This window comes from Periophthalmus magnuspinnatus, chromosome 22 (genome assembly GCF_009829125.3).
Source record: "Periophthalmus magnuspinnatus isolate fPerMag1 chromosome 22, fPerMag1.2.pri, whole genome shotgun sequence".
Classification (NCBI taxonomy): Eukaryota; Metazoa; Chordata; class Actinopteri; order Gobiiformes; family Gobiidae; genus Periophthalmus; species Periophthalmus magnuspinnatus.
The window spans coordinates 5334335-5358742 of NC_047147.1; the positions used below are offsets into that span (position 1 = coordinate 5334335).

Consider the following 24408-nt stretch of genomic DNA (forward strand, 5'->3'; position numbering starts at 1 on the left):
TACATTTATAATCGCTTGTGTTATAATATTAATTTAAGTTAGTTAGTTAATATCATAGCAAGAATAAATTTGGTGCTTCCTTTACACTGCTGCATTCACTTTTGATGATGATACTTTGGCCATGACATTTTTATTTATTTTATTATAATTCTTTTTTATTTTTTTTTATTTTTTTTTTTTATTTTGATGATAATACTTTGGCCATAACATTTTTATTTATTTTATTTTTTATTTTATTTTATTTTGATGATGATACTTTGGCCATGACATTTTTATTTATTTTATTTTGTATTTTATTTTATTTTGATGATGATACTTTGGCCATGACATTTTTATTTATTTTATTTTGTATTTTATTTTATTTTGATGATGATACTTTGGCCATGACATTTTTATTTATTTTATTTTCTTTGTTGTTTGTTTTGTTTTGTTTTGTTGACTTATTTATTTATTTTATTTGGTTAGGACAAAACATAGTAATGAACAGACATGACAGAAATGACAGACATGAACCTAAACATGCTGGATTATAGCTAAAGGCTAATTTCCACCCGTTGTTCCAAGGCGTGGGGTCACAGAAGGGTCAAAATAAAAATTGCACAATTCCCACATATTGCACATTCCACTCTCTTCACAGTTCTCATAGTTGCACTCACGTTCACTGCACAAACCCCATTATTTACATTTTATACCCATCTTCTTCATATTTTGCCCAAACATGCAAACGTCACAGTCCCACCTGCTTATTTCTAACAAAATCTATCTAACCTATTTTACCTTATATTTGCAAAGTTTAGTTTTTTTTTTTTTCTTTTTTTCTTGTAAGACTCCACGTTTGTTTTGACACTGACACTGATTGTCTCGTTGCGTCTTGTCTCGTTGCGTCTTGTCTCGTTGTCTCGTCTCTTCTGTATGTCCAGGCAGTATAGATGTACTTGTGAGGAGATTGCCACTATTTTTAGCGAGTATTTATTCACTCGATAAGAACAAATATCATAAAACACTGAGTGAACACTTAACGTGCTGCACTGGTGCTGGAAAACCTACGTCAAGAGTTCTGTTCCATTCAGTTCAATGGGTTTGACATCATCGATGTGGGAATATCATCACTCAAGACCTTTACAGCAGCACTTCGTTTAAAGCTGCACTGCGTAACGTTTCTGATTGAGGATCCTCTACCTGTCTGCTTTACCTGCGTATCGTTACTTCGCCTGGGATGTTCCGCAGTATGGCATTAAACTCACCGACTTATATGTATTCAATTGACAATAAATGTGTTTTTATTGCCCGTTCTCGCTGTAAATGGGTTTGACTTTCTCCTCGCATCTGATCTAAAGTAAAAACTGTACTGTGGAACATCCCAGCCCAAGCAATAACGTCGCCATGGAAACGAGCACACGTGGTATACCTAGGTCTTTCACGATAATAACTACCGGTATATCGACTTATCGTTAAATATATCAAAGCTGGAACAGTATTTTTGGGGTTAATTTTCATCGTTTGTACTTTTTTTTTTTTTGCTCTACTGCGATATTTTTGGTTATATTTTAGTTTATGATCAGATTTAAGACATAAAAGTTCGAATTTATAACGTCTGTGACTCATTTCAGATGCAAACTCAACTAAAGTGATTCATTGCTGTTTATTTATCGCAGCGCATGGTTTTTTAACGATATTACTTTACTTACTTTAGAATAGTTTTTGTGGCTTAAATCTGCTCGAGTTTTTCTGTCAGTGGCGTAAATTAGTTTGAATATTATCATTTATAATTTGTGTTAACTTCAGCAATATATATATAACTTTAAAGTTTGTTATTGTATCGTATCGACGCATCTTTAATCCATGAATAGCACATGCGTTTGCAAAATTGAAATGACTTTTCCGTTTCATACTGGGGCAGGATCAGGTTCAGATTCAGAGATGCTTTTAACCCTTTAATTACCAAAGTATTTCCATTCATTTATAATGCAAATACTCTGCTGTCAAAAACAAAATGTGTACTTTATTAATTCCAATCCAAAATATTTCAAAAATATTCAAAATTCCAAAAATAAGACCTGGCGAAATCAGTGTCTTAGCTGCATAAACGCCTGAGTTTTTTATAAGAAGAGCTGTAAAAACCTGCATAATCTCTTCTATAAATATTGATTATTATTGTCCAAATATATATTATAAAGTGTTTCTGAGCCGGCCAGATAGTTTTTTCATTGTTTTCTTGCATAAATGTTACTCAAAAGTACATTCGTTTTTATGTTTTTCTTCTATTTAAACTGGTATCTCACACTTATTTGATGCATTAAAGGGAAAATACGCACAGATAGAGGTGAAAAATAGCGATAGTTGTGTGAAAAAGGCAAAAGTACATGCTGATAATTCGTTTAATGTGATTTTTATGGTTTAAAAAAATGAAAAAAAGTAGTTTAGTCGAGCTATAATGGTCTATGATGTGCTCAGGCCTTAAGGAGCCACTGCAAGACTCACGATAAGTCTTAAATAATGTGAAAAATAATTAAATTTTCCTTGTGTTTTTGCTATAATTTATGTTTTGACGATGTCTGACACGTAGAGAAACTGAAATAATCAATCCCATGGTTCACTATCAACAGAAATGCCAAATTAGTGACTTATTCTGCGCTCACTCCTTTGTTTTCCTCTCTTTAACAGCGTTCTGATCCAGGCGGTGAATACCATCGGCTCCAGCCCCTGCAGCGCCCCCCTCGTGGTCCGGACACGCCCCCTGCCGCCGGCCCCTCCCCCTCTGGAGTGCTCGGCCGCAGGACCCCAAAGCCTAAAACTGAAATGGGGTGAAAATAACAGCAACACGCACACTCGCGCCCTGCTCTCCGACGACATCGTCTACACGCTACAGATGGAGGACAAGAACCACAGGTGGGTCCAGGGTCTAAACAGATTACATCATTATTATTTCACGGAGCGATTAGCGAGCGAGGTACTGCCAGCCAGTGCCCTGATGTGAAGTGGTTTGTCCTTGAGAGAAAATTGCTCTTGAAGTTATTGATTTTCTGAGCTTAAATATGTTTACACTTGAAATATTCACCGTTTTACAGAAATATTTGCCCAATTTATTCGTCTAAAGTTCAAACTCTGCTCCAAATCACACGCCGTTTCTGACAGACGACTGACGGGTGTGGACCTTTCGATTAAAAAACCCAAACGATATCACTGACGATTAGACGTGACTGAAGCTCATTCTTGATTAAAATGTGTTGTAAATGTTATAGTCGGCGAGGGAAGTTTATTTGTACAGCGCAATTTGTACACAAAGTCATTCAAAGTGATATTAAAATCACACAAATCAAAGCATAAATATAGAAAATAGAAACATAAAACCATAGTATATTATCAAAATTACTGTATTTTCCGGAGTATAAGACACTCTGGAGTATAAGTTGCACCAGTCAAAATACATAATAATGAAGAAAAAACATATATAAGTCGCAATTTTTGGGGAAATTTGACGTATTTTCCGGACTATACGTCGCTCTGGAGTATAAGTCGCACCTCCTCGTCTCCATGGAGATATGTTTAGGGCCGTACTGTAGAATATTCTTGACAGTAATAACATCTCCAGGAGTTGAAAAGTTGCGTAGTGTCTTTAAAATAATGTACAGTATTTTCTGGATTATACATCGCTCTGGAGTATAAATCGCACCCAAAAAAATGCATAATAATGAAGAAAAAACATATATAAGTCACATTTTTGGGGGAAATTTATTTTACAAAATCCGAGACCAAGAACAGACATTTTATCTTTTAAGGCAAGTTATAATAATAATAATAATAAAATGTGGAACAACAGGCTGAATATCAGTACATCACGCTAACATAACACATTTATATTTATTCAGCGACATGAAGCACAGACAGAACTGAACACATGTCTGGTTTGTTAACGTAAGATATTAACAGTTAATCAGATAAATAAAGCAGAAAAAACAAGCAACAAGTTTACTCTGGATCTCACTCCAAATCAATAAATCCATTGAATTTTTTATCATCTGTGTCGCTTCTGAACAACTCCACCAACTCCAGAGGTAAATAAAACGCCGCTTCTTCTTTTTCTGCGTGGTTGTCGTAGCGGTACACAACTCTAGAGCGCCCTCGTGTGGTTCTCAGTGCGACAATAACGAAGATGTGACATTATATATTTGAATAATTCCACATATAAGTCGCACCCCCGGACAAACTATGACAAAAAGTGACACTTATCGTCCGGAAAACACGGTAATTTTGATACCGCCTTCTATTTTAACAGCACTTTACAAGTTTGGGAAGCGTTTCAAAGCAGTACTCTAGTATTACTCAGTTACTTCACACACTCTGTACCCTCGGCAGCCACAGGCGCCCCAAGTGCTTTACTGAGCCACTAAAATACGACAAAACTCAAGCAAAAACGATACTACTAGTCCAAAAATCAGAATTGTACATGTATTTTGAGGTATGTTGGTATCGTTTTGTCGTTTTCAGGATAAATCTGCAGTTCAAACACAGATTCAAACATATTTTACCTGTTTATGTCGTTCTGTTATGTCTTTATTACCTCAGATCGTTTAAAAGGCTCTCGAAGAATTGGATAATTGAATTGGTTTTCGTTCTTGCACAATCTTGTCGATGGATTACCTAACCCGCCTTCAAAGCCTTTACCTCACCACATCTCGGGCCTACGCCACGCCGCGCTTTGATCAAGTACCAACGATGACTCACTGCGTAACCTCTGACCCTTTGTCCTCCATTTGCATAGGTTTAAAATTACTGAGAACAATGGCGATTACAGAAGGACTTGTTCGCTTAAGTGGCGCCGTGATTCACAAAGCGTAAACAAAACCGCGTTTAAAAACAAAGATGAAAGTAGAGGTGGATTAGAGGTCGAAGTTGGAGCGAGTTGAACCTTTTCTGCACAACTTTGATTAAAAAAAACACTGAGTTTTCATAATTATTTAATTTTATTTACATGAGATTTACACTGAGGAAAAACAGGACTGTTGCCCCATTTATTCATTTAGGTTTATATTTATGGGTTTTACTGTGATGATGAATAATAAACAGTAACAAGTAAAAATTCAAAATGACGAAAAGTCCTCAAAATGGCACCCGTAACAGGGAAAAGTCATGCATCTGAAATCTGTTATTCATTTAGTTTTATGTCTATGGGTTTTACAGTGATAAAAATAATAAGGAGCTTTGCCAAAACAAGTAACAAAAGGTAAAAGTCCTCAAAATGGCACCCATAATGATGAGGTTATGTCCTTTTTAATTTCAAGAAGGGTATTGTAAAAATTTTATACAAAGTGGCAACTATTTATTGACTTTTTTGAAACTCTTGAACTCTTTGAAGCTCTTTTTTATTTTATTTATTTATTATTATTATTATTATTGATAATTTATAGTATTTTTTATTATTCATTGTGTGACGTTCTTATTTATCTATTCACTCAAGATTTGTGTGATTTATTTATTTTTTTTTCAGTTTTAATTTTTGTTATATAAAAATGAAAATGTGTGTATACATTTGTCGTCTAAATGACAGTAGAATATTTGTTCACACATCAAAAGTCATGCAACTGAAAACCCTTATTCATTTAGTTTTTTTCTATGGGTTTTACAGTGATGAAAATAATAAGTAACAATTCAAAATGGCAAAAAGTCCTGAAACAACTTATCCATATTGGGTTTTGTTTTATCTATTTACAGTGATGAAAATAATGCCATGACAAGTAACAATTCAAAATAGTGAAAAGTCCTCAAAATGGCGCCCATAATAGGAAAAAGTCATGCAACTGAAACCCCTTATTTATTTACTTTTTATTTTGTTTATTTATTTATTTTATTTTATTTTTTTCTATGGGTTTTACAGAGATGAAAATAATGATAATAACAATTCAAAATGGCAAAAAGTCCTCAAAATGGTGCCCATAATACGAAAAGTCATTATTTATTTAGTTTGTTTGTTATTTAGTTATTTATTTTATTTATTTATTTTATTTTATTTTTTTCTATGGGTTTTACAGAGATGAAAATAACAAGTAACAATTTAAAATGGCAAAAAGTCCTCAAAATGGCGCCCATAATATGAAAAGTCATGCGACTGAAAACCCCTATTAATTTTTATTTATTTACTTATTTTTTTAATCTATGAGTTTTACAGTGATGAAAATAATGCCATAACAAGTAAGAGTTTAAAATAGTGAAAAGTCCTCAACATGGCGCCCATGGTAGGAAAAAGTAGTGCTACAGAAACCCATGAATAGTAGTTTTTACATACTTTTTCAACGCAGTCTTGTTATTATCGTCAGGAACCATCACATATCGATTCTGTATCTGCAAAGGGAATATTCCAGTAGCATAATTACTCTGTGAACTTGGCGTCAGTGCAGAAGCAAGACTGAAACTGTACCGGGGCAGTTGGTCTTGTTGGACTTGTGTGTGAATGTGTGTGAATGTGTGTGAATGTGTGTGTCGTTCCTTGATGTAAAGCGCTTTGAAAGTGGCAAGCGCTATATAAAAATGTGACCGTTTACCTCTCGGCCTGATTTCACTGCTGCTCGATGGGGATAATGAGGAGCAGAAAGTCAATACCTTCCCCACACACACACACACACACGCACAAAAGAGGAACAACACAACACAAAACCTTGCTAGCTGTGGTCCCATGCTAAATGTGTGCGCTGGCTCTATTCATGTTGTTGTGAGTCTTTTCGCTTGTAACACGTTGTACCATGGAGAAGTCACGTAGGAGGATGGAAGAGGTGTCTGAAAATGAGGCTTTGGTCCTCGCTGGGTCTGGTCAGGACTCACAAAGAAACAGCGGTGGATATTTGCCAAAGCCGGTCTGCCGGAAGTAACGCACGTAATGGGGAAGCGAGGGTATTTTTGTGCTAAATCTGTAGAGAAAACTCCTAGGTATAGCTTAAATGATTCTTTTGTGAAACGTGTAGTGCTTTTAGGTAGTTGACAGTGTTTTTTTGTTTTTTTTTGCAGCAGTTTGGTTAGGTTTTTTTATTATTAACAAAGTAAACAAAGATGATTAAATGCATTGCCCTTTCATTGTTGCAATCAGTTTCATTACATGACATTATCATTGAGGTGAATTGGGAATTATTAGATGGGCTTTTGCATCTTTGGTACGACATTCTGCATCAAAATTATGCAGTGTTTCATGATTAAACGTGCATTTTTTTCTATGATAATAACGGTAAACTCTTGAATCTTGAATAATGAAGAAGATAAAGTGCTGAAGTTGCTCAGAGAAACAGCAATAGTCACCGAGATTTGATGGTAAACACCTGTAAATCAGCGCAGTCGTCCAAGTTCTCCTCCAAAGCATTGTTGTATTTGATTATAGTTATAGTAATATAGGTATTGACGATATTAAAAGCTCCGATATTAACCATTAAAGACCTTCACTTAGAGTTCATACATGATGTAAAAAATAAATCGTTTAGCTGTAGGGAGCGCTCTTTCTCCTCCATGTCTCTCCCTTTAAACCAGTGTATATTCTGACAATATACACTGCCACCAGCCAGACTGCAGATGGCGCTGTCGTCCTCCCTCCACTCGTACGAAGACGGCGCCAAAACCTGTATAAATCAGCTGACCGGACGCGTCACAGCAACATCACGTGACCACTCTGAAGACGAGCACGAGTGAGAAGTCGAAACCCTGGTCTAAACAACAAAGAATATTAAAATACGTCTGACCAGTAACTTGACCTTATGGTGTCGTCTGCGTGTCTCCATGGAGATCGATTTAAGGCCCTGTTATGGAACATTCAAGATGTAGCAATAACATCTCAAGAAAAGAGACTATTTATGAGCAATGAGTGTTCACATAATTATTTTTAAACCAGTCCCAGTTGTAGTGGTAAAGTCGCAAAGGGACAGAATCAATATACAACCTCATAAAGAAAAATGTAAATCTTGCCACAAAAAAAAAAGGTCACACACTAATATTTGTTTCGACTTCTTCATAAGCTTCTGCAACGTCGCAAGATTTATTTCCATCCAGCTTTGCGTTAATTTTCCACCAAGATGTTGCATTGATGCTGGTCGAGTCTGACGCTGCACAAAGCTTCTCCAGCACATCCCAAAGATTCTCAATGGGGTTAAGGTCTGGACTCTGTGGTGGACAATCCATGTGTGAAAATGACGTCTCATGCTCCTGATCCACTCTGTCACAATTTGAGCCCGATGAATCCTGGCATTGTCATCTTGGAATATGCCCGTGCCATCAGGGAAGAACAAATCCACTGATGGAATAACCTGGTCATTCAGTATATTCAGGTGTCAGCTGACCTCATTCTGCTGAACCTAGACCGGACCAACTGCAGCAACAACAACATATTTCTTTCGTTTGGTGTAGTAGTTGTGAAAGTGTAAAGAGATGATGAAGCGAAATACAGAAAAGTGCAAAGAAAAGACGTCAGAGTTCAAAATACACTCAACTACCGCTCGTGATAACAGCGAACACGGTAAACATGATTTGTTTGTATTTATTTTAAAAGTTATTAAATGTATCAGAGAACATCATAAGAATATAAGAACATTTTCCTTTATCTGTCTTTTAGTTTTCATGAGGTTGAAGTTGTGGAAAGAGTGAAAAGGAATAAATATTGCCCATGAGAACATCAGTATGAAACATGAAGTCCTTTTTTTAATGAAGAAAACCAGGGACTGTTGCTGAACCTCAACCGGACCAACTGCAGCAACCCCAATTTAAGTATTTGTTTAGTTAAATCCAGGTGACGACTTTTTTTTTGGTCAGGCAGTGTAGATAAATACCAATGTCAGCGTCCAAAATGAAGTTGTGAAGATTAAACTTGATGTTAAATGACGCACTCTTAGTATACTCAGGTGTCAGCTGACCTCATTCTGTTGTTGAACCTCGACTTGACCAACTGCAGGAGGCTCAGACCGGTTTGCTTAGTTAAATCCAGGTGGCGACTTTTTTTTTTTTTTTTGGCCAGACAGTGTGTTTGTTGATTACTCAGAGTTCATATACTAAGCTACTGTAAAACTGACTCAACTAACCTGAATTATATTATGATCTTACGCATTCGAGGTACATAATAAATCATTTTAGCCGTAGGAAACTCTTTCTCGTCCCTGCGTCTCTCTTTAAACCTCTCTCGTGTTCAGACTATTCAAGCTGTAGGCTACTTTTACAATTAGTGACGTTGCCATGGTAACCGGGGGGCCTCGCGTCACGTAATTGTTTTAACTTGACTCATCACCGTAATGTCAGTCCAAAGCACCGTCATGGCTCCATTAGGACACGCTTTTTCAGTTTTATTTTACTTCCATGATTATTTGCATTGTAGATTTTCAGTGAAGGCATCAAAACTACAAATGGACACATAGCAACGTACCATGTACCCCAAAAATCAACTCAAAATAACTCAAAACTTATTTTAGAGTCACTTTTTAAAATAGTTAACCTTAAGCTCATCGAGAGAAGGCCAAGGGTTTGCAGCTGTCGTCAAAGCAAAGAGCGGCTACTTCAAGGGTTTGAATGTAAAATATGAACAACATTTAGTCAGTTATGTCACTTTTTACTCTTTACGATCTAATTCCATGTATCTCGCTTCATATATTTGATGTATTATGTATTTATATAAACATAAGGGGGGAAAAACACTGAATGAGAAGGATTGTCCAAACTTTTGACTGTATATTTTGGAGTAACAGTAATAGTAGTTGCAGAAATAGGCTTACTCTTACAAACAACAGCGTCCTACTTGCAAACGAAACTTAGCCTAATTTAGATTTTATTCTCGATTAATACATATTTTGAAATTGTCTCTCGATATCAATTTTCAAGGACAAAAATTATGTTTTTTGGTTTTCAGATTTGCTGCTTAAAAGATATGGGACATGTAGGATAGCGCCAAACCATAGACTGTTTATATAAATGGACATAGCTAACTGCTAGCCTCTGCGTTTCAAATAGGAAGTGATCATGGGCGCACTTCCGGCTCCATCGACTCCAGTTTACTTTCTATTGAAAAACTGTGGCTCCTCTCTGTAACTGCTGCTGTCAAACTCGCCATTTGGGTCTTAAAATGTTCGTCATACAGTGGTCCCTCATTTATCGCGGGGGGTTATGTTCTAAAAATAACCTCCAATAGGCGAAATCTGTGAAGTACCAGCTTTATTTTTTACAATTATTTTCTGTTTTTGCTGTAAAACCCCTCACCACACACTTTATACACTTTTCTCACACAGGCATTAACATTTTCTCACATTTCTCTCTCGTTTAAACTCTCAAAGTTCAAACCTTCGTAGGCGCCTTTGTCGGTGCAGAACGTTTCATCGACATTGTGGGTTTTGTCACGGAGAAAACAAATTGCAAACACACAGCACTTCAGAGTCACACTGCGATCCAACGTTTATGTAAATTTGTCTGAACACATTCTGTACTGTACAGGAGACACGGCACGGAGGAGACTGATGGACAATGGTCTACAGTCCAACAGCCAATCAGGATGCAGAACACAATGCACGACCATACACTGTAAAAAACACGCAAAATTGGACTAAAAAAATCCATGAAACAGCGAGACCACGAAAGATGAACCGCGATATAGCGAGGGACAGCTGTAACTCGCTCTACATGATCCTGGTTTGTCCATAAATCAAGATATGAACATTAATAACAGATAAATCAGGCGCCTTCTTTCCCTGAGGTCGCTCCTGTCAGCGTTAGCAACAGGTTTGATTGACAGCGTTGGTAAGCGCCTACTCCCTACTAAACCAGTGATGCGGGCGGAAATGGACATTACCTTCAACAAATTCACTCCAGATTGGCTCTTTGGTTGCTATGATACTCATGGCCGGAATTCCAAATACGGAAATCAGCTCCAAATTCGCCGCTATAACTGCTAGCCTTGATTAGCTTAATTTAACTGGATCCAAACACATTTTGACAACCGTTTTCGTTGGTTTAAAAATAATTCGGAAAGTCTCACTGTACAGAAATAACTGTCTAAATCACTAATTGACAAATGAGGAAAAGAAATCCTCTAAATATTGTGCGTTACAGCTACTCTTCGCAAGTCTGAGTGCTCTTGTGGACGCAGTGTCACGTGTTCTTAATGTGAATACTTGGCTGGTGAACGCTGACACTGGCTGACAGAACGGAACGGCAGTGAAACAAGCAGCAGATGGCCACTTTGTCCTCCCAGCTGTGATCTGTTAACCCCTCCATCACGTTCTGTGTAACCCGCCAAATGAATAAATGTGGCTTTGGACTTGACTTAATTGGCAAAGTCACTGTGGCACTCTTCTATTTTTGTAATCGTCCTTGGGTTGCGAGCGTAGCGTGACACATGCCTCAATTATCCCTATTGCTTTTGCAGAGTGAAAACTGTGTAAAAGCCCCAGGACTTTACAATATGTCCAAGTTTGACTTCAGTTCGTGATTGTGATTCCAAGAAGCGGTTTGACGACTACGTAGGTTTATAATTAAATGGCTAGAGTGTCTCGATGTGTAAATCAAGTGGGTTTACACAAAATTACGCAAAAAGTAAGATTTAATGTACTTTTTAGACCTTTTAACTGTAAATGTTTCCCTGCAGCATTTACTCACCCGAAAAGTTCTTTTTGGAGTTTTTCGTGCATGTTCGCGCAATCTTTAATCGCTTTTTTTGCTGATCAGTCCTCGTTTGCACCGCCCACTGCTCTGTACTTTATTCGATCTCCAATTTTGTTTTCTTAATCAGCGTTTCCTAGTAATTTTGGTGCAAATTAAACCAAATAAATAAATAAATCAGCTGCTCGTTAGCTCTGTTTGTTGTGCGGACGTTTATGGCGACATCAGCTCCCGTTGCACACTGTGGATTGTTTCTTTTACGAAGTCGTTTTAGATGAATATTGCGATTTAAAACGTGCAAATTACAACATAATGATCCACATGTGACACAGATTATAACTATAGAGCGACACAAGTGCAATAAGACTTTCCCAAGACCAAGTTTGGACACTGTTCTTTACTGTTGAAGGACGTGATCTTTACCTTCGTTGATCACAGAAAACATCGGTATTTGAAGAAAACGGGTTAAATCTTTAAAAAACTTAAGCTATAGTGTAAGTAAAGCAAAAGAAAAACCAAACAAAGTGATTAATGTTTCAGTTTGAGGGTTAGTTAGATGTAGAACTGCGACTTTATGCATTGTGAATAGATCAACCTCACACACGTGTTATTTAGAAGAAAAAAAGAACTTGCTTTTTTATGTTTTGGCCACGCGGTCCATCCTGATGCGCTGGCAAGACCCTCACTCTCCCACCCCGTCTAAATGGATAAAAGGTGCCCTCTCTTTCATGAAACTGGAGAAAATAAGGCTCTGATTCTAAATTTACTGACGTGTGGTTACCTTTTTTTAGATAATTTCATGGCTATTACACTGGAGATAATCCCATGAGCTCTCTTTTATTTCATATATTCACGGATATGAAGTGGTCTTTTTGTTGTGTGTGTACATGTTTTAAGTCATGTACATTTTAAACCTCTCATATTAGCTCTGGACACTACACCTTTCTATGTAATCTGTTTTTTATATATATATATATATATATATATATATATATATATATATATATATATATATATATATATATATATATATATATATATATATATATATATATATATATACTGGAAAATCTCTAAATAAATCATACATAAAAAAGAAGGGAAGAGTGAACATGCAAACGCCACATGGAAAAGCCCAGTTCAGGAATTGAACCCAGAACCTAGCTAGTAATATTGATAATAATAATAATAAGGAGTTCAAGTATCTCGGGGTCTTGTTCACGAGTGAGGGAAGGATGGAGCGTGAGATTGACAGGCGGATCGGTGCAGCGTCTGCAGTGATGCGGTCGCTGTATCGGTCCGTTGTGGTAAAGAAGGAGCTGAGCCGGAAGGCGAAGCTCTCGATTTACCGGTCAATCTACGTTCCTACCCTCACCTATGGTCATGAGCTCTGGGTAATGACCGAAAGGACAAGATCGTGGATGCAAGCGGCTGAAATGGGCTTTCTCCGCAGAGTGGCTGGGCGCACCCTTAGGGATAGGGTGAGGAGCTCAGTCACACGGGAGGAGCTCAGAGGTTGAGAGGAACCAGTTGAGGTGGCTCGGGCATATGCTCAGGATGCCTCGTGGACGCCTCCCTAGGGAGGTGTTCTGGGCATGTCCCACCGGGAGGAGGCCCCGGGGAAGACCCAGGACACGCTGGAGGGACTATATCTCTCGTCTGCCTTGGGGTCCCACCGGAGGAGCTGGAGGATGTGTCTGGGGTGAGGGAAGTCTGGGAGTCCCTGCTTAGACTGCTGCCCCCGCGACCCGGCTCCGGATAAGCGGAAGAAAATGGATGGATAATAATGATAACAATAATAATAATAATGATACTGATAATAATAAATACACAATAAAGACAAAATAAATACAAAAAATATATAGAAATAATACAATGTAACAACATCAACTAACAACAACCAACAACAACAAAAAACCCAAATATTATAAATAATATAAAAAGTAAGTAATGAAAATAATCCCGTGCAGGTTTGAATTCCTTCCACACAGTAATAGCAAATTTCCTCCATCAAAAGACATCAGCAGAAATTGCATTATATATATTTTCATTATGGGCTGTACATAAAAATAAACTGTGCGTACATATATTGTGTATCTCTCATGAAATATACAGTTTGACAGAAGCATCCACATAGTGCAAAAAATGTATATATATAATAATAAAATAAAATAAATAGATAAATAAATAAACAGATACATAATACATCTTCATTTTGGCTAGTAAGTTAGACCAGCAAAAAAAAACAGAACCTTGTTGTTTTGTGGCGAGGGCCTTTCCCACTGTGCCTTTGTGAAATCCTCTTACCTGCTGTTCTTACATATTTATGGGCTTTTCCTGCAGGTTCAATAACAGTCACACATCGCTAGCGCAGGACCTGAGTTATGCCCGCGGCGTACGGACCGACATTGCATTGCGTTACTACGGAAACGGACGTCTCCGCTAATGTAATGTCTTCGTAGGGAGCACTTTGGTTCGACCGTCAATCAAGAAAACCCCATGTAATACGCCCTATTTGTGCAAGTCCGCCGTAATCCCCCTTCACAACACAATACACGTCTGATTTACGCATTCACCTTTACTCCCGAAAGCAAACTCTTATTTTTTGTCATTAATCGCCATTTCGTCGTCTTAAGCTTAACCTATGTCCCTTTTTAAAACTCCCCATAATTTTCTTCGTCTTATCTCCAAATGCAGACATATTTGCTCAGTTTGTACACTCCGTCCTTGCCCTTTAAAAGCCGCGCATTTGAAGTGATTATTATTTTATTTATTTTGACGGTCACTACCGCTGCACGACCCATAATTCCCTGCTTCAGAGAAACCGTGAATGCTAAGGTGCCATGACAACAGTCGTGAGGCTTTAGACATAATACACCACAAATAGAAAGTCTTAATTAATGTTGTCATCGCTTTTAACTGGCTTCAGTGGGGCACAATTCATGCATTATAAACAGTAATTACTGCTTGTTACTGTCATCCTGTACTTAATGATATTTATTTATTCAAGCCCTATCCTGGTTTAATGTAGTACTGCACATATCTGACGTAATATTAGTTTTCATGTTATATTGTGGAATCCTTAATGGGAGTATTTCAGTGGTGGAACATGAAGTAAAAACAGTAAATTACCTTTTTTTGTTTTTTTTCCTCAGTGTACAATACTTTACTATAGTAGATTTTTGAACATTTTTATACTTTTTACTTTTACGTCACTACATTTGATGGCAAGTATCTGTACTTTCTACTTCACTACGTTTTTAAACATTTATATTTTATTATAGTCTGAGATTTGCAAAGCTGGAGGGGTTTATTTTTAACACGTTTGTAGCTTGAGCTGCAAATATATACAACGAAAAACAGATGAGCAACAAAATTCTGCACTAATCTTTATCAAAAACACTACATTGAAGCTTTATTAGATCTGAAAATCTGCGCAAAATACTTAGTTTTTACTCATTTAAGTACATTTTTAAACAGGTACTTCAATGTTTTACTTCAGTAGTTTGTTTTTAGTAGTATTTTTTTGCTCCGGTATCTGTACTTTTACTTAAGTAACAAAATGGAGTACTTTTTCCATCACTGGGATATTTAAATTTTGTTGTTTTTATAACTAAATAGCCATACACAAGTACTGTAGTATTCTGTGTACTTCAATTAACATGAGGTAAGGTCAACTTGATCTTCCTAGAGCAGAATTTTCATTATAAAAATACAAATACATGAATTAAAAGACTAAAAAATTTTGTTTATAAGGAACGTCACAACCAACTAGTGATATTAAAATGATATTAAAACTTAAAACTCGATGTTGATAACCCAGGAATTGGCTCGATACTTGATTTCGTTACAGATTTTTGCTAATAAAAAGACTTTCAGGCAATAGAAATGTCATTTTTCCACATAAATACCATGTGGTGTTTTATAGTTGTGATAAAGCTGGAGTTAGACTGAAATGGTTTGTCAGGCTTGAGTGATATTTTTTAGTACACAAATCAAACGTACAACCAACAAAACAAACTGTAGGAGCCATATGGGTGAGTTGGTTGCTATGGTAATGCGTGAGGGGCGGGGTTTACGTGGGCAAAGGTGACGTGACGGTAGATTTAAAGGCATTTCCTGCTGTTTGAAGGTGGAGAGTGGAGACACCAGGTCGCTTTATTTATCGTTAACCACTTCGTTTTGCTTGTTACCGTACCATTTTTTGTCGACCTACATTTTTACCATCTGTTTGTGCGTAACCTGCTTAAGTTGCTGTTCATTAAACCACCAGAAAATGCATTGTGCGACGTCTACTTCTTACAAACGGCAGCGCGTCAGACCAAAATACTTGACCCGATCTCGTCTCGAAGCGACAAAGACTCAGGGTCACGTACTTTCCAATATCATGCAAAAACTATTAAAAACAAGCATAAATATTCAGTCCATTGTGCAACAGAAATTCCAAACTGAGCATTTAAGTTCATACAAACATGTCATTATTGGATTACCGTACTTTAGAAGATGGTAAAAGCACATTTCAAGTGTTTTTTAATAACAGGAAAATTATTTTATTAGCCTTGACTTCAACAATTCAAAGTGTTTGTAATCTGGAAATAACAGGCAAAGCACAAGGCCGTTCCCATCATGCCCCTGTTTACTTTTGTAAATAACTGAATGAACTTTTGAATCTGAACCAAGGTTTTGTTTCCCATTAACTGTGTTCTGCTCATTTGCCAGTGTCCATTTGTTTGTGACTGCACTTTGGAGGTTCTAATTGTTTTGACATTTTCGTTTTGTTGAGTCACTCGGATTTCTCTCTTTTTATTCATTTAAACAAAGACGACATAAGAAATAATGTCCTGCCGATCGATTAGTCAAATAAAAAGGGACTATTACATATCTCTGAGGGTGGAATGTAACGAAGTAAAAGTAGCAAAGTACTGTACTAAAGTCAATTTTTTTTTTTAGAGCAGTATTTGTACTTTCTAATTCACTACATTTTTGAACGGAAAAGTAAAAGCATTTTCTATGATTGACCTGCTGAAAAGGCTGGTTCAAGGTTTATTTTTAACGTTCATAATTTGAGCAAAAAAATTATAAATAAAACCAGGTAGGGAAAATGTGTTTGATTGTTTCTGTTGAACAAAATTCAGCAGAAATCTGGATCAAAATGACTACATTTGAAGACTTATAAGACCTCAAAATATGCTCGAAATACTTTTACTTTTTACTCTTTTAAGTCGCTTTTTCATGTGCTACTTTTACTTTTTCTTGGTTATTTTTTTGCTGCAGTATCTGTACTTTTACTTAAGTAACAAAATGAAGCACCAGTACTTCTTCCACCACTGCGTATCTCTGTATCTGACTCAATCTGCACTTCAGAAGACGACACCTGCACAAGAATTTATGTAAAAACAACTATTTATGCAGAAAAAGTACTAGGAACCAATGCATTTATTTATAGTTTTTTCTCTTATTTGCATGTTGCCTCATTTGTTGTAGAACTGATGCTGCTTTTCTTTGAATTCTTGTGTGATATTATTAAAATGGGTTAGGAGTTTTAAGTATTTATTTATTTCTTTTTACTTATAGAAATATTATGTACAATGTTTGATTTGAATGTAATGACCGAATAAATAAATTTACTTACTTTACTTACTTACTACAGACAGATTCATCTTCAGCAGGGCCAGTTCAGCCTTTAAGCAGAATAAGCAGCTGCTGAGGGCCCCGAGTCCAGCAGGGGGCCCCCAAGAGCGCATACATTTATACTGAAAATAATATAATATAGCAAGGCAAGTTTATTTATACAGCACAATTTGTACACAAAGTGCTTTACAGAATTAAAAAAACCATGAATTTTTAAAGTTATACTGCACTAGAAACAGTGCTCGGGTGTTTACAGCAGCGTAAATATCCCTCTATAAAGGATTACATGTATTTTTTATAAATAGTAGCAAAATATCTGCTGCCTACATTTGTTTTTGAACCAAGCGCAAGTGTGGGCAGCTATTTTTACACCCCTGAGGTATTTTTGAAAGGCTGTTTTACAAGTTTAGATTAGATTTTGGTCGTATAAATAGAAACACAATTGGACAAGGTGATAAATGTGAGTTACCAGTAGCTACGCACAAATATATTCACTGTCAAGGGGCCCAGAGACAAATTCTGCTTAGGGCCCCCTGAAAATCTAGGTCCAGCCTTCACTCAGTAACTTCTCCTTTCCGTTGTTGTCTCGTATAAATCCTTATGATCTAAATACAGCGATTCGTCAACTATTACAGAATTCAGTTGCACGATTAATCGAGTACAGCTCTATTTTGCACACAACATTTGCATTGTTCTTGTTTTTTTTGCAGTGAACTAACAACAAACACATTTATCAGCCAAAAAACTCATTAGTTGTGTGTAGTACCACGGCAAAGAGAGCTCTGTGGAGTTATAGCCCTGCTCCAAACCTTTACTACCTCCTCCTCCCTCGTTCCTCCCTCCGTCACATCCTCCATCTTATCTCGACCTCCTCTTTCGTAATTACCAGTCACTTTTCTTCCCCGTCCTCGTCACTCACCTCTTTTTGGTCCTCTTCAGCTCCCGTAGACTCCAGGTACCTTGAGGATGAATAGCGTTACAGCGTACAAATCCTTATTCACTGATTTATCGTGCGCCCGCTGCATTCATCTGTCCTTAACACAAAATAAATGACTTTTTACAGCGGCGTTTGTCAGATTTACAACCGTCATCTCGTGCGTTTTGTTTTATATTCGCAATATATCGATCGATACTAGTGTCGTTTGATTTATTCCAATAGTCGTGGATGTATTAAATGGAATTTTTTAAAAGTTTGTGTGGTTTTTGTTCGAGAAATGCATTTTGAAAGTCATATTTATGTGTTTTTTAATATGACGAAATGGAATAAAGTCTAAAATTATGAGTTTTTAGATGGGTTTGATGTCATTTATTCAACTGTTTACAGCTCAAATCTTATTGCAGCAAGAACAAAGAAAGCACCAACGATAAATATTGACCCCCAAAAATGATTGTTTCATTTGTCGTTTATTGAAATCGATGTATTAATTATGTATGGAACGAGTCCAATGTAACACAAGCAGATTCTGAGCTGTGTTTAGTACCAGCGCCGCAAAATATATCCATACATAAAATCTAACGAGTGTGTTTTCTTCTTGCAGGTTTGTGACGATCTACCGCGGCCCCAGTCACACGTACAAGGTGCAGAGGCTGACGGAGTCCAGCTCCTACAGCTTCAGAATACAGGCCGTGAGCGACGCCGGCGAGGGACCCTTCTCCGAGACGCACACTTTCTGCACCACCAAGTCTGTGCCGCCCGCCCTCAAAGGTAACACAGACCGCAGATTTTAAAAAATACTTTATTTTAGGGGTGTTATCGACATCTAACAAACTGATAATTTGCATATGTTAATTACATGTTAGTTAGTGTTTATTTGGCCGTTATTAATGTCTTATTCTGAATGAACTTATTCTGCAGCTAAACACTTTACTATTAATAAACTCAATAATCAATAATAATAATGATAGTAGTAGTAGTAATAATAATAATAATAATGATAATGATAATAATAATGATAATGATAATAATGATGGTAATAATAATAACGATAATAATAATAATGATAATAATAATAATGATCATGATAATGATAATATATTAGTCTTATATAGTGCTTTTCCAGGCACTCAAAGTCAATTTACTTTCGTGTATTATTCACTCCAGACTCGTTGATGATAAGTGACTATTGTAGCCACAGCTGCCCTGGGACAGACTGACAGATATTTACATTTTTAAATATTCATTAGTATGTGCTGTCCCTTTACAAATACATAAAATAAGAAGAAAAGAAGAAAATATGAGGCTGCCAGTCACACACACCACATTTATACTAGGCAATGCAGGTGAAGTGTCTTGCCTAAGGACACTGGAGTCCCACTGCAGCATCTGAAATTCCCAGCGATCTCCCATCCAAGTACTAACCGGTCTTACTTATTCCTTGTGGAATAAGTAAGACCGGTTTGTTTTATTATTTTCATACACAAAGGGTAAAGTAACAAAGATTTGTTAATACCACAGCCCTAAATCCAAACCTCTATTTATCAGTTACAGGCTAGTTACTAAGCCTGAATCATTCTTCATTAACTATTTGTACATTATTAAGTAAGTTTTTGTTCATGTTTTATTAAGACTAATTAAAGTGTAGTTCTAATATACAACATCAGCAGAACAAGACATAATTAAAGGCAAAATAAATACAAACTAACTAATAAAATGGACGACTTACCGACATGTATATACAGTATGCTCCCCCTGAAGTAAAGCGTTATTTGCAAATCTGTATTATTTGTGTTATTGCGAGTCTGAAATTACCGTATGAAGTATTACGGGTTATTATTGTCATCGTGGTTAAGCCTCTTATTCCAGCTTTTTACGCATTCCCTCCGCTAATAAAACAGATTGTCAAAATAACCTGAGAACAATATTGGCTGTGAGGTAAAAGATGCTGCCCGGATCATTGAAGTAACACAAACAAATGGAAATTGTCAAGGATTTCCTGATTTGTCTAAACCAGTTAGTTCCATCTGCGCTCTCTCATCCAATCAGCTTTCATTTCTGCTTCTATTTTCTAGTCAAATATTTTTAGCCCGGCCGTCGCGGGTAATGTTTTTTCAGGTGCAGGGTGACACGCGCGAGTCCCAAAGGAGAAGTGCTCAGGCAACCAATTATGTAAATAGGAAAACAAAATTATAGATCGTAATTCAGCCAGTGGCTTTGTTTTGAAATAATGCAACCGTCATCACATAATGTACTGAGTATTTGTGACAGCTGCCGGTTAAAGTGATGACGATTGAATGCAACGGTGCTTAGAGGAGGAGGTGGAGGTAGCGCGAGTAAAAATAACAGTGTTGTATGTAAATGTATGCAGGTTTATAGCACATACTGCATGAACATAACGGTAAAGGGTTGGTAGTTGTCAGTTTATGTTTAAATTATAATTAGGGTAAAAAGTAATAACACATAAGGAAAGTTCAATTCTGTCAACTGGGCAAAAAGTTTTAGACTGAAGATGTTTTGTTGCTCATCCAAGTGGCTGAAGGGCGGAGCTAAATACACTGAGACCTAGCCAACAAACAGAAACTGCAAACAAATAGCTAAAGATGAAGTTTAAATCTGTCAACTGGACAAATTGCTGGAAGAGTGAAGCCGTTTCGCTGCCCGTCCAAGCCGTTTCTTCTTCAGTTTTGGTCAGATTACTGCCTTACATCTGTCTGAAGCAGGAGCTAGCTACACTGAAACTGTAAACAGCTATTGTCTCCAGTTTCAGCTTTAACGACCCTATTCAACCTTTAATGGCCCTCCTATTCCTTTTCTCTTTTGTTTCTTTTGTTTGTTTTGTCTTTCCGAACAAAAATAGCTTCTTTATCTCTCCTCTCAAACCATTTCTTTTCTCTGGCTCAGATCTGAACTTCACTGTCTTCAAAGGAGTGGTTAGTGTCTTTGAGATGTAGATGTACAGCAGACTGTGGTCCTGAGCTGCTCTCACGACTGTGTTGGTTCATTCTCTTATGAAGTGGCTGTTTAGTTTCTCCAGTGTAACGCTCACTGTCTCTTCACTGAATGCAGTAGACACATTACTTTGTTTACGGCTCAGGGTTTTTTCCTTTGGATGAACCAGTAAACAAATCAGTGTGTTAGTTAGCTCCTCCCTTCAGACAGATATATGGCAGTGTCCAACAGTAATTTGACCAGAACTGAAGAAGTGATTTGGATGAGCAGCAAAACGTCTTCACTCTAAAACTTTTTGTCCAGTTGACAGATTTGAATTAGTCTTTTATTATATAAGGCAACACTTTAATAACTATTGCCTGGGATCTAGAACACACATCGCTCAAATTCTTTACGAAAATGTGAGACGTTCAGATAATGACCAGATTGAAATATTAATCAAATTTACATAAATGTTGGATCGCAGTGTGACTCTGAAGTGCTGTATGTTTGCAATTTGTTTTCTCCCTGACAAAACCCATAATGTCGATGAAACGTTCTGCACCGACAAAGGCGCCTACGAAGGTTTGAACTTTGAGAGAGTTTAAACGAGAGAGAAATGTGAGAAAATGTTAATGCCTGTGTGAGAAAAGTGTATAAAGTGTGTGGTGAGGGGTTTTACAGACAAAAACATATAGAATAATCAGATTTTGGCTGTTGCGGGTTTTTTTTTCAAACGTAAAAACGATAAACGAGGGACCACTGTACACTATTTACAGCCTTCATAAGAAACCCTTAATTCATAATGAACCAATAAATTGTTCATTATGAATCAAGTCCTTATTCATAATTGACGAAGGCTAATTAACATGTACTTATGTGTAGTTATGTAGTAAAAAAAAAAAGAAATTATTTGGATTAAAAGGGGAAAAACAGTCTGGTATTCAGTTATAATTGTTAGACTTGGGTTTTAATAAATATAAATAGTTAGTTTGAACATTTACGTATTCAAACTACATTTAAACCAGTTAACACAGAATTCCTTATCCTTTCTTTTAACCTCATCCACTTTGTAATAATTGTGTTTACTATGTTTATTTGTTTGTTTCCATAGCTCCCAAAGTGCACCAATTGGAGGGCAACACGTGTGAGGTCACATGGGAGACTATTCCACCAATGAGAGGCGACCCCGTGAGCTACGTTCTGCAAGTGCTGGTCGGCCGCGAGTCCGAGTACAAACAGGTACTACACTGTCCATATACGCACTGTTTAGTCCTTTTTTATAGTTAAAATCTCTGTAATAACTCATTTTATCTACATGAAACTGGCAGAAACATCGTCTCCATCAGCAAAACTGGACTAGTGGGATTTTTTTGGATTTTTTTCGCATTTTTTCCTATCATTTTTTGCTTAAAGTGGTCTCATTATTCGATCAAGTAGCTGTTATTGTTGTCAGTTGGAGGGACTTCAAGCCACAAGATTGTTAAGGCAATTTCGTGAGCCAATTTCTTCTTCTTCTTCTTCTTCTTGTGTCTTGACAAAAATGAGCTCAGAATTGGTGTGTTTTGGTTATTTTTGCACTCAAATTAAGGTATCAGATTCATAAATGTAACCTTGAGTTTTTTGCGACAACAGTTTGGTGGAATTTAGCCGTGTCAGGAGAAACGTTAAAGACATTAAAGCTGTAATCTTTTCAGTCCAGAGTTTGACAAATGCGCTTTAATGTAATGACTCTGTGCACAAAAGCGTAGCCTCACTGTTAGCGTCAGTACTTCCTGTTCAGTTTGATCTGTGAGGTTTTTGCGAGTTACACTAAAATAAATAAATAATTGAAGGTTGTCCAATTATTCAATCAAAGAAAAAGGAAGAAGAGAAAAGTGGAAAAAAAGAAAAAAGGGAATAAAATGAAAAAAGGACAGGAAGAAAGGAAAAGGTAAAAAATAAATAAAAGAGAATAGAGACTCAACCCTGAAGTAACTATATGATAATTATACTCACTCATTCATTCATTCATTCATTTTACCTCCATAATAAAACATTAACTCATTGTAAGACCCCCATTCAAAGCAAAGGGCCACAGACGGTGATCAATACAGTGCAGCACTTTACACACAGCTTTGACAGAGCCGCTGTGGATTAATAAGACTTGAAACACATTCATTTTAGTTCTGTGACACACTGGAGTGTGATGTTTGAGGATATAGTGGGAGAAATAATTTAATTTAATGTTGAAAGTGCTGCTTATGATCAATTGGACCTGTTCAGGAGGAAGTCTGAGGGCCAATAAAAACTGGTCTGAGGGCTCCATTTAGCCCCCGGGCCATAGTTTGGACACCTCTGATCTAATACAACATCTAACACATCTCGCCCCTCAAATACGACATTTTTAAAAACATTCGAACAACTGACAACATGTTAAAAAGTACACAAGTAAAATAAATACTTCACCAGAAGATACTTTTGTGTTTAGAAAGAAGAGAGAATAATTTTTTTAGACTAATTTTGAGGCATAATAAATCAAATCAAACCACAAACTGAAGTATTAGTAATTGGGTCGTATTTAGTAAAATAAACAACCTATTCAAATTCAAATTAGCTTAATGTTTTCAGATTTTAATAAAAGTGAGTATAAGCTTTGAGGCACAGTGAGCTCGTGTGTTGCGGTGCCTATTATTTCAAAAGATACAAACAGAAAAGGTCAAGTTATTTTATCTTGTCGACTTCTGAGACAAAACAATGCAAAACCTGAGTCTTAAAGGGAGTCGTATAGTTAATCAGAACAACTTTGAATCACTGCATAACATCGTTTAAAAGCAGCAGTGCGTAACTTTCCTGCAGGACTCCATGGATGATACAAAGTTAAGACAAATCTTTAGAGCAAAATAATGGAAACAAGCAGGTGGGCGACAGTTTTTTTGCAAGTTTTTAGTGCTTTTTAACACACGTAATGAAATAAAATGCGTTTATTTCCGTTTATTCAGTCACTTTGGGGTTTAAACAGTTCACTCTATTTCTACCTCCTTCATTTGTTTTCCTGGGTTCATTCGAGGATAAGATTGAAAGCTGCTGCTGTTGTTGTTGTTGTTGTTGTTATTGTTATCTGCTCAAACCACAATCATAGGCCTCATTTTAGACTCTGAGAAGAAATTTGTGATTTCCCCTGAAGCACACAGTGGCTCAGTTAGCCTTGATCGAAAAGACCGTTCAGAGGTCGGCACCTTTAAAACTCCTTGTGCTTCTCTAAAGGCACATTATGTACTGTAATTTTCAGACTATCAACTGCTACTTTTTTCCCCACGCTTTGA

The 24408-nt window shown here is 36.8% G+C and overlaps 1 protein-coding gene across 2 annotated transcripts in view; it reads left to right on the forward strand.

Moving 5' to 3' along the window:
- fndc3ba (fibronectin type III domain containing 3Ba) overlaps positions 1-24408 on the forward strand; it is a 193678-nt gene that overhangs the window by 161660 nt on the left and 7610 nt on the right. For both annotated transcript variants that reach the window (XM_033988140.2, XM_033988141.2), the window contains exons 24-26: positions 2665-2889; positions 18777-18943; positions 22218-22345. In XM_033988140.2, coding sequence (XP_033844031.1) covers positions 2665-2889; positions 18777-18943; positions 22218-22345 — 520 coding nt within the window. The remainder of the gene's footprint in view (positions 1-2664; positions 2890-18776; positions 18944-22217; positions 22346-24408) is intronic.